This window comes from Pseudopodoces humilis, chromosome 1, assembly GCF_049639895.1.
Source record: "Pseudopodoces humilis isolate 2021_Gansu_Grassland_sample_001 chromosome 1, ASM4963989v1, whole genome shotgun sequence".
Taxonomy (NCBI): Eukaryota; Metazoa; Chordata; class Aves; order Passeriformes; family Paridae; genus Pseudopodoces; species Pseudopodoces humilis.
In genome coordinates, this window is record NC_142200.1 from 50,687,807 (window position 1) to 50,699,136 (window position 11,330).

At 37.3% G+C, this 11,330-nt stretch overlaps 1 protein-coding gene across 5 annotated transcripts in view; it reads left to right on the forward strand.

The window, feature by feature from the left end:
* Positions 1 to 11,330, forward strand: part of ANKRD12 (ankyrin repeat domain 12) — a 58,506-nt gene that overhangs the window by 28,965 nt on the left and 18,211 nt on the right. For 4 of the 5 annotated variants that reach the window (XR_001331755.2, XM_014255956.2, XM_014255962.2 and 1 more), the window contains 4 exons: positions 3,665 to 3,811; positions 4,824 to 5,024; positions 8,258 to 8,400; positions 9,560 to 9,707. Coding sequence is in view for 4 of the 5 variants with exons in the window: in XM_014255956.2 (XP_014111431.2) it covers positions 3,665 to 3,811; positions 4,824 to 5,024; positions 8,258 to 8,400; positions 9,560 to 9,707 (639 nt within the window). In the remaining variant the exon portion in view is untranslated. The remainder of the gene's footprint in view (positions 1 to 3,664; positions 3,812 to 4,823; positions 5,025 to 8,257; positions 8,401 to 9,559; positions 9,708 to 11,330) is intronic. The other variant, XM_088053392.1, reaches the window with a different exon arrangement.

An 11,330-nucleotide genomic window follows, 5' to 3' on the forward strand; every position in this document is an offset into this window, starting at 1 on the left:
AATTTATTTATGCTGCAGTATAGCTTCAGCCTGTTTATAAGGAAACCTTAGGGAGGAGTCTGCACACAAGTTTGATTGAGACTGCTGGATTGGATGGTCGAAGCAGAATTATTTTTCATATCTTTAAAAATAAATCCTCTGATTTTAAGTCTCCTAATCCAAAACCATAATTTGATTGAAAAGCCATCAGTTATTTAGACTACTTAAATAGAGTTACTTAAATTGTCTTAATTTAGTTAAGTAATCTGGTTAGTTTTAAGTAGCCTCTGATGTGTTTATTGGAATAAGAACAATAGACAAGTGTTGATTTTGTAGAGGTCAGGTTTGTTTTCTCCACCTTACTAGTCTGAAGAGAGAAATTTGGAATTTTCATAATAATTAAACATAACTGCAGATCCTAAAAGTATTTTCATTGTAAAGAGAGTCTTGTTACACAGTTGATTATTCAGGAACAACGAGTTAAAATTAAACTGAATGTGGTAATTTGTTAATCTTTTTTGGAAATTATGTTCTCCAGATTTACCATTTATAGCAGGATCTCAGTTTTGTTTTCTGACTCCTTCAATTTCAGTCTTCAAAGTAGTCCAAACATGGCCTACTTCATACTTCTTTTAGCACTTAGTTGACATCCAGAAGAGCAAAACTGACCTCTTCATGTTGCAGGGATACACAGGATCAGAGTTACAATTCCTGTGCTTGTGCTTTTTGTAGTTACAGAGGTTAGTGGGGGTGTTGAAGGGAATGTTCACACACTGCTTGCTGGATCTGGGCTTATTGTTCAACTATAACAAGTTTATTTAACTGTTGTTTGGGCTACAGGCAGGAAAGTGGAGGTAGTTTTGTGTGTTTGTTTCATTAAATAATTATGTCATAAACTTGATTAACTATGTATCACAATAGTACCTTGAAATCTCTACATTGTTAAATGCACTGTTGGGTCTCTGCATCGCATTCTAAGCTTTCTCTTTCCCTGACAGTAGGAAACACAGGCAGTTGTGATGTGTTTCTCTTGGAAATAACTTGAGTCAGGTTGCAGTGATGATGCAGAGCTAAGTAAACTTTGTCTCTGAACTTCATCATCTGCAGAGTTAGTCTTGACCTAGCAATGAACATATTATTCTTTGGTTGTACATCATTCAGTCCTATGACTTTGTAACATGCATTTCAAGCAGCTAATATTTTAATTTTGCATGGTCCTATTTTTTGATCCTCTTATTCTTTATGATTTGGACTATAATGGGTGTCTTCTACATGAAAACAGACTATTATGAGCCCTGAAGTTTGAATTTGGGTTTTTTTTATTGCTTAATTTCCTTTATCTGCTGAGATGATTATTTTACCAAATGAAATACTCTGTTAGTATGGCATGATTTGTTTTGAGAAATCTGCATATTACATTACTTAATAATTTAATTTTCCAAAACATTAAAAATTACATGAGTAGATATTTATATCCAGTTGGAAAAAAAAGCAAGCAAAAAGGCAGATACATTATTGGTTGCCTTGGGACAAAATCTGTCATGCATAAATTATCCTAAAATAATCACCAGTGTCTCTGATGTTCCTCCTGCCCATACATTTTAAGTACTGTGAGTGGATTTCATTGAGCTCTTTTACACATAAGTGCTCAGATGCTCCTGAATTCCTGTTTGACGTAATTTGACTATTTTGAAATAATTTTTTTAAGTTTCAGTGAAAAGCTGGTGTTGCCAAAGGAAAATCTTAAAGATGTATTTTCCAGGGGGATTTGGCTGTGTATTATGGAGTGTATTTAATAAAGGTGATTGAACATGAAGCCACTTGAAGAGTTCTAGTTTGTTGGGTTTTTTTTAATAAGAAGTGAAAAAAACTCTTATGTTCTATTTTGAACCCTTATGTTCATTTCTAACTGCTGGTTGAGTTTAATAGTCAATTTTATATCTTAAATTCTACCTGAATGTAATATCTTAAACTTAATCTGTTCCTTTACTAGGGAAGTTATTACTGTTCAAATCGTAGAAACATCAAGTTCACAGTGGTGAAAATTTTTCTGTTGCCTTAAGACAAAGAATAGCTAAAAATTTGAAGTTCCTAAATGTTAAGTTGGTCTTCTCCTGTTAAGGTGTAGTGTACTGTGTGATGGTATTCTTGGAACATTGATTTATTTTTTGATGTATAAAACTTTCTATTTTGTATGCTGTGCCCTACTCACTTGCTCCTGTTTTTTGTTTTGGTTTTATTTTTCTGTCTTGTTTTTGTTTGCTAAGAAATAGCTGATTATGCTGGTCAATCTGAAATGGGTTATTTTGATGGAAGTACTAAGTAAGTCAGTAAAGAGTATGCTGTACATTATCTTTGCAGAGAGAACAGCATGCTTGCTGTTGAAAGTTGAAAGTACAGTTTTATTTTAAAGGGTTTTTCTTATTTTCCTGTGCAGATGTTTTTAACAGTAGAGCACAACACAAATAATGTTGATTTGTTTTTGTAGATATTCAAGACTATGAGTTGCCTGCAGTTTAGGAAAAAAAAACATCCTTTGATTCTGTAAAAGGGATCTTGTTTCCTTTTTAAACATGATGGGATAAATTTATAGAGGTTTTTAAAATACGTACATGGGTCTGTAGCTTTCCATTCTTAAATACTCTTGCTGGCTATTGTTCAGCCTGTAAAATTGTGTATTCCTTATGGGTCAGTACAGAATTCAAGTTAAGAACTGTTGATGCACCTTCTTGTGCCTCAAGAGCATTGCATTACTAGAACTTGTACCTGTAATGCAGCCTAGAAAATAAGATTTAGAGAAGGCTAAGAAGGCAGAAAATGAGTTGAGAGGAAACACATGGAACAAGAAAGAAGGCAGAATTGTGGAAAGTGAAAAGATAACTAGGAACTGTAAAGGGACTTAAACTTCCAATTTTTACCTCTCTGCAGAAGGCCAGTGAAGTTTTTCTCAGTGGAATCCTCTGTTTTAAGGTTTTCTCTTTCTGCAGATGACAGGGTTTCTTGGTTTTGGTAGGAGTTTTGTTTTGTTTTGTTTTTGATGTGTTTACTCAGATGTGTAATTTTAGCTCCTGGTTTAAAACTTGGAGATGAACTATTAAACAGCTTCAGTAAATATTGATAAAAGGAAAGAAGTTATGTATATAAAATAGCTGTATGTTTTTGAAGGATATGAATTATGGAGAAGAAATTGCTTTAAGATGAAATAACAGGATGAGTTTGAGAGAAACGATCTTTTAACCAATTACTTAGCAGATACCAATATTAAATAGTCTTATTCTAATTTTTAACATGTTGTTTTGAGAGAAGTAGAAGAGAGCATAGTCTCAGATCTGTGTTCAGTGTTGAAAGCTGACCAGCTGAAATTACAGAAATTTTAAGTTCCTGACTTTTATCTCTGAGAATTAAAGTTGTGACATACACAGCATTCCTTCTATGAAGCAGGTTTTTCAACTGTTAGAATTTTTTTGTAATCCTGCTTACAGCTTTAAGTGCTTTATCTCAGTAGCTTATTATCCTAATATGATTAGAACAGGTAACCAACACAATGCAAATAAGAGGTGTAATTCCTGTTTTTTCATCACCTGCCACTAATCACAAGTTTACATACCTTAAGAGGATGGTTTTATTTTTAGAAAAATACACTGATGGAACTGCAGTTTGAGTCTTGACATGTTCCTATTTCTAGAGAAGGAAGGTCCGGAGAAAAAGAAAATGAAGAAGGATGCTGGGAATAAGAAATCAGCACCCGTTAGCATTCTTTTTGGTTACCCTCTGTCAGAGCGCAAACAGATGGCACTTCTCATGCAGATGACAGCAAGAGACAACAGTCCAGGTGATCTTACAGAGTTAATAGTTTTCTCCCTCCTGCCTGCTTAATTCTGTCCCAGTCAGAATATTCGGAACACTGATATTTTTTAGCAATCTTTGATTTTTTTCACATATTTTAAATCATTTGTACTTCTGTTAAAATTTATTTCACATGGATGATTAACCTGGTGAAAAATTTTTGAACTTCTATATTTATGTGAAAAGCCTTGCACTGTGATAGCTGTAAAACTTGAAAATTTAATTTCTTCCTTTGTTTATTTTTGCCTCTCAGACAATGATCTTATGGATAATTTAAAGCCTGAAGTACTTTCCTAAATTATTTATTTAATTATTTTTAATTTTTATTGGAGCTTAACTGTTATATCATTGTCTCACTTTGGAGCGGGACTTTAATTTAGGAGGAAATGGGACCATTTCCTTCTGATTTAATGGGAGAAGGGAGACATTTTTAATTCAACATTTCAAACTGACCTTGGTCCAGCTGCATTTAAAAGAATCTTTGCATTATGTATATGTTCTACAGGTGTAAAGTTTTTACAGAATTGCTGTTTAAAAGCAAATGGCTGGGTTTCATTAGGAATTATCCAGTCCACCCAGCTGTGTTGGTACAGCTGAGGATTTGTATGTAGTACAATACAGACTGTAATTCCTTAAACTGGCACCCCACTACATAAAAATATAGTGGAATTTTGCTGAAGGAAGGGGAACCAGGGTACATACTGATCTGCATGATCTCACCCTGTTTTGATTCAGGAGAATTTATACCAGAGTATGTGAACCTTGTAGTTTGGAGAAACTTCATCTGTCCTAGAAACTTGCTTAAAATAGTAAGAATTTGCAAAATGTCCTTTTTCCCATTGAAAATCAGCATTGTGCTGACATGCATGAGGGGTGAAATGTCTCTTATTTAAATATAATTATTAACTGGTCATTGTAATCTTTGATGGCAAGTGTTGACAATCTTTTTACTTCACCTCACTTTAGTTAACAGTGACAATTTAAAACTTGTTTTGTAGATTCCACCTTAAATCATTCCTTACAAACAACAACACCACAAAAGAAAACTCCAACCTCTTCTTCAAGACAAAAAGACAAAGTTAACAAGAGAAATGAACGAGGGGAAACTCCTCTACATATGGCAGCCATTCGAGGGGATGTTAAACAGGTCAAGGAGCTAATCAGATTAGGTGCAAATGTAAATGTAAAAGATTTTGCAGGTAAGTTAATATGAGTACTCTTAACTGTATGAATTAAAAGTAACACTGAAGTTGTTAACAGAGGTTTCCTTTTGGTTCATATTGTATGCAAATGAAAAAATATAACTTCGTAGAAATTCCCAAAATTGTTTTTCAGTTCCAGTGGTAGTACTGGGATGCTACAGCACATAGTGTATTACTAGAACAGTGTTTTAATACCTAGAGGTTTCAGTTGTGTCCCGGGCCTTTGCGCAGTAGGTATTTGTAGAAATCTGTGCACACTTGCTGAACTTGGTAGGATTATGCTGGGCAGAGCGTAATGGTGAGACCATGAGCTATGTGAGGAGATACAAAGTTTAGTGATGGTGGAGGTGGTGATGCTGTGATGTGCACTGTCTCCACTGGGACAGCTGATATGCACCAAGGCAGATGAGAGTGGTATGGTTGCAGTTGTCATCTAGTCCTGCTGGATTAATGACGGCTTTGATATGTCAGTATTTGCTGTGATTTAAACAATGATTGATGAACTTTGTTATGTTGCAACATATACAGTATTTTTAGGTTTATGGGTTTTGGTTTGTGGGTCTGAATTACATTCTCAGTGTAAATTGTTGAGAAGAGTTGAGGTAGCAGGCCACTGTGGGAGAAACTAAAAACTATATAGCACAATTAGTTGTCGGCTCAAACTTGATATCAAGAGAAGATGTTAATGAGATGAACTGAAATCTTAACTTTGGGTAAGAAATAGATTGGTAATTTCTTGGTTTGAAGAGGGTAGTTGAATTTGTATTTGAGCATGAAGCTGCCCAGGACTGGCATGTAGAGGAAGAGAAGAAGACAAGCAGAAGTAGAACACTGTGAGATCTTCAAAGAAGTTGAGAGGGGAGATGAGAAGAACTTGTTGACAAGAGCAATTTTAGAAAAGGTGTGGGAGGTTCAGGGGAAGACGGGCCCATAGAAATCACTGGCAGAATAATAGAAACACTTGAAGAAGACATGTAGTGGGTTGACCTTGGCAGGCTGCCAGACACCCACCTAGCTGCTCTCTCACTTCTCTTCCTCAACAAGGTGTGGGGAGAAAATAAGATTAAAAAAAAGCCCTTGTGGGTCGTGTTAAAGACCATTTAATAGGAATAGCAAAAGCTGCATGTGCAAGCAAAGGAAGAAGAGGATTTATTTACTACTTCCCATCATCTGGCAAATGTTCAGTCCCTTCCCAGGAAGCAGGGTCTCAGCAGGTGTAACAGATGCTTGAAAAGACAAATGCCATTATGTACAAACTATCCTCCTTCCTTCTCCTTTCAATGAGCTTTTATTTCATGACATCCTGTGGTATGGAATATACATTTGGGTCAGCTGTCCTGGCTATGTCCCTCCCAAACTCTTGTGCAGGAGGGGGGAGAGAAAACCATGACACTTTACAATCCCTGTTCAGCAGTAGCCGAAACAGCAGCATGCTGTGAGTACTGGTGTAGCCCCAAATGCATTGTACATTACTGTATGGGTTGCTTTGAAGGAAGTTAACTTCATAGCTTCATCCCAGTCTGACCTAGGGCAGACACTTAATTTTGAAGGCAGATGAAAGGAAAAGGACAATGGCTGAGAGCTGGTTCTGAGAATCAGTTGGAAACAAGTTGCTGGAGACTTCATTCAAAATTCTGGAGGAGGTATTTGGGATCAAGTGAGATTTTTTTTATTAGTAAACTGAAGTGAGAAGCAGAGATGGCTGAACTTCAAAATACTGTGCAGAGGGGGAGATCAAGAAGACTGGGAGGATTGAAGCAGTGAGTCATGAGTGGAGAAAAGTAGGAATTTAGGATGCAGTGTAGTTTAGAGAATTAGAGGTCTTTTAGCTAAGGATTTGGCAGAACTAAAGGAGCAGAAAATGAATTAGTAATGGAGGAAGTAACCCTGCTTATGGGATATCTGCCAGAATGATACTGCCATGTGAGAACAAGAGTAAAGGAAACAGATTTTGACAGCAAGCCAGCACTAGAGTTGGCAGGCTGGACATTGTGAAAGGATGGAAAAGCAAAGCAATACAACATGGAGAAAAATAATTTATGGAGATAATTAATACAGAGAATAAAAGACAGGGATCAGAAGGCTGAAAGCAGAAGAGTGTTATCATGTTGGATGAGTGTGAAAAGGGCAAATGGCAAGAAAATCGAAAGAAGAGGGTAGTAGCCAGACAGTGCTGGAAGTGAGTAACGCAAGTGATGATTGAAGAAGAAATTTAGTGTATGAAGAACAGAAAGAAAGTGTTTTGCTTTAGAATAACTTAGAAGATCTTTTCTTTTTTCCCTTTTCCTTTTTTTTTTTTCTTTTTTTTTTATAGCTTTTTTTAAAATTTAAATGAGTGGCAGCTTGGAAGTTGAGTGAAAGATGAAGGTGAGAAATCCCATTACTGAAGAATTAGATAAGTTAGAGGTTTCTTGAACCTCCACTTCACAGATGTACAAGACTGCTACTGATTAGACACAGAGTTCACATGATTAAACTCTTCTGCTGGTTATGCTGGAAACAGAAGTTGAATGCCTCCCCAGAATTGGGCTTTGAGAAGGCATCAACAGCAGTTCGTCAGCTATGAAGTGGAAGTCATCAAGTTGGGGACAGGAAATTGAGATAAGGAATATAGCATGTGTGGGTTGTCATCTTCAATTGGCATTCTGCTACAGAAAATAAGAAGTGAACTTGCAGAAATCAAAATTTCAAAAAACTACTAGTGTTCTGGGAAATACCAGAATAAGTTCTCTGTCATTATTTGTTAATAGCTTATTATCTAGCCTCTAGTATTGTTAATGATTACTAGTACATGTTCAGTAACTCTAAGGAAGCACTGGCTATGGTGATTTGCCGTGCTTACTGTTTCCAATAGTGTGGTTTTCAAACGGTTTCTATATATTATAATATTATTTATATATACACCTAACAAATACACCTAACAAGTTCAAATGTTTACTAGTCAAAGATTTTCTAACATGTTTAGCCTGGGGATTTTGTGCCAGATTTTGTCTTTTGCTATTTGATTTGTGATTCCAGTGTTCAGTTTAATTGCAGAAAAACTTGGAATTTGATGTGAGGTTTAAAGTTCATAAAGCAGTGTTGTTCATCAGATGGATGGCGTTCTGTTCTGCCAAGTACTGTGTATGAGAGTGTGTTTCGAAATGTTTGGAGGCAATAGAGATCTATAGCACAGGAATAAAAAACCAGATCTTTGATCTTGGTCTTAAACCTACCATTCTTCACTCTAGGTTGGACACCACTGCATGAAGCTTGTAACGTTGGTTACTATGATGTTGCTAAAGTTCTGATAGCAGCAGGAGCAGATGTGAACACGCAGGGCTTGGATGATGATACCCCACTTCATGATTCTGCTAGTAGTGGACATAGAAACGTGAGTGTTCTGGGAGAGTGGGAGGGGGATAAATATGTGGTTTGAAGTGCTGAAGCTGCAGAACAAATCCTAACTGTCCTCATTGCAGTCATATGGTCTTGTAGTTCTGCTTCGGCTGTTTTGGGAGCATCTTAAAATTGTTTTGATTGTCTTTGTTTCATCTGACCTCTATTGCCAGATATTTTCTACCAGTACCTGTTTTCTTAAATATTTAAAAGTTTCACCTTTACTTTCTTAGTAAATAAGTACTTAAGTGAATTTTTTTGAGAAACTTTTACTGTATAGAATTCTCCAAAGAAAAATGTCTCCCAACAGTATACTGTGGATTTGTGTATGTTATACATGCATGTTTATAGATATTTAAGGGTATTTATCCTATATTTATTTTTAAATACTATTTATGGCACTGAAATAGAGAATTGTTGTATATATATTCTTATTATTTTTTATTTTACCAATCAGCACATAGTGGAGAAGATAAATGGAGCTCTGTACTTTACATCACTGTCTGCTGAATTTTCACATTCTTTACACATAGAGGGGGGGAAAAGTAATTAATACTGGGCACTGTGCTGAAAATGCAGTAGCCTTGGTATCACTGTAACGTCAACAAATTGTTGCCCTTGATGATGGACAAGTTGATGATTTTGATTTATTACATGCAGTTGTGGGTGGGAGTGGTTTGTTCTTCCAGTAAGATACTTTGATCTCTCTCAGGGCTTTTTGGAACTGCTGGGGAAACCAATAGGTACTGCAACTTGTAAAATTTTATCTGTTCCTTATTTGAGTGTAATAAAATTTGGAGCAAGAGGAGTATAGAGCCTGGTAGGTGGGGAACCAGATAAGTTGTGTGAAGAAATGCTAGAACAGCAAGAACAAAAGACCCCTGTTTCTTTTTTTTTATAATGATGCTGTGTCTGTGTAACAGAGAGCAGCTCTCTCTGGTCTTCCCCTTCACTTCCTTTATGGAGCAGACTATGTATATACTACCTGGACTTTGTGTTTTAGTTGCTGAAGTTTTGCCTTCCAGTCTCAGTATCATAGATAGGACTTAGGATTGCGTATCATGTTACTCACAGCTTGTGTGCAACAGGGATTTTTATGCTGGTCAAGTAACATGTTGTGGATAACCTAAAAGGTAATTTATTTAATGCTACAGATTGTGAAGCTGTTGCTTCGACATGGTGGAAATCCATTTCAAGCCAATAAGCATGGGGAAAGACCTGTTGATGTTGCTGAAACTGAAGAATTGGAAATGCTGTTGAAAAGAGAGGTGCCCATCTCTGATGATGAGGACAGTTGCTCAGGTAAAAGTAGCTATTTAATTGCATACTTAAATGCATCATTTCACCTAAGGTTAAGTGGCCTTAATCTTTTGCATAGTGTTAGCTATTAAGACTTGCTGGAGGTAACAATTGAGATTGCTAAAGTAGTCTTCCACTTTTATTTTTAGGGGTAGTACATTAAGTTTTTCAATTGAATTGTCTGAAATGTGTTTTCTGATTTATTTTTTCTTTTACTTTTCTCTCTGTCTTTAATAAGCCATTCTCGCTTTGCAAATCAACTCTATATCATAATGGCAGTTTTATGAAAGAAAGATACAGAGGAAAGCACCATATTTATTATGATACAGTGTGTTTTCTGAGATGGTTTGTTTCATGGTGAAAAATATCCCCAAAGTCACTTCCTTCCCACCTTTAGTAGATGAATCAGGAGTCAGTGTTTCATGTGGGTGTAACTTAGTTACTCGGTGTAGAAAAGTTCCTGCCGGTGGGGAACTACTGGTTTCTGTGGGCAACCAGGTAAGTAACTTGCTGAAGTGGAGGCAGTAATTCTTGGTCCCTCCTGTGTTTCTGCAGATTGGAGGAGTATGTAACACCTCTTGGAGCACAGAAAGAATTGTTGCCTCCTCAGAAGCAAAAGATTCTTGACCATGAGTAACTTATTTGAGTGCCAGACAGGAACTTTTCATTTGGCTTTCACAGAATATTCAACAATTCAGAATCTTTTAGGTAAAAGAAATGAGGTGGATTGAAAACTGGCTGAATGTCTGGGCCAGAAGGGTGGTGATTAGTGGCACAAAGTTTATTTGGAGGCCAGTAACTGCCTGTGTACCTTGGCTCAATACTGCATCCACCCCTGTGTTACACTTTCATTAATGGTTGGGGTGGAGTGTACCATCAGAAAGTTTCCTAATGACACTGAACTGGGGGTTCTGAGGAGGAGTAAGTGGTGCATCAGAGAGTTGTGCTGCCATCCAGAGGATCTTCGCTGTGTTGGGGAAATGGGCTCATGGGAATCTCATGTAGTTCAACAAGGGGAAGCGCAAAGTCCTGCAGCTAGTGAGGAACCATCCAAGCAGCAGTGCAGACTGGGATCTGACCAGCTGGGAAAGCAGCTTTATAGAAAAGACCCTGGGTCATGGTGAACAAAACCAGGTTGACAGTGAGCCAGCAGTGTGCCCTTGCTGCAAAGAAGGCCAGTGGTGTCCCAGGCTGCTTTAGGAGGAGCCTAATTCTCCTGCATTTGCCTCCAGGTCAAAGGAGGTGATCCTTTGCCTCTGCTCAGCACTGGTGAGGCCACAGCTGGAGTGCTGGGTCCAGTTCTGGGTTCCCCAGTCCAGTAGAGACATTGACATAATGGACAGAGTCCAGGGAAGGACCAGAAAGATGATGAGGAGCCTGGTAAAGCAAAGGCTATGGGGAATCTTACTGATGTGTAAAAATACCTGAGGGAAAGTTGCAAAGAGGATAGAGCTGGGCTCTTGTCAGCTGTGCACAGTGACAGGACCAGAGGCAATGAGCACACAGTGAAACATGGAAGTTCCCTTTGAGCAGGAAACATTTTTTTCACTGTGAGGATGACCAAGTGGTGGCACAGGTTATCCAAGGAGGTTTTGGAGTCTCTGTCCTTGGAGATAATTCAAAAGC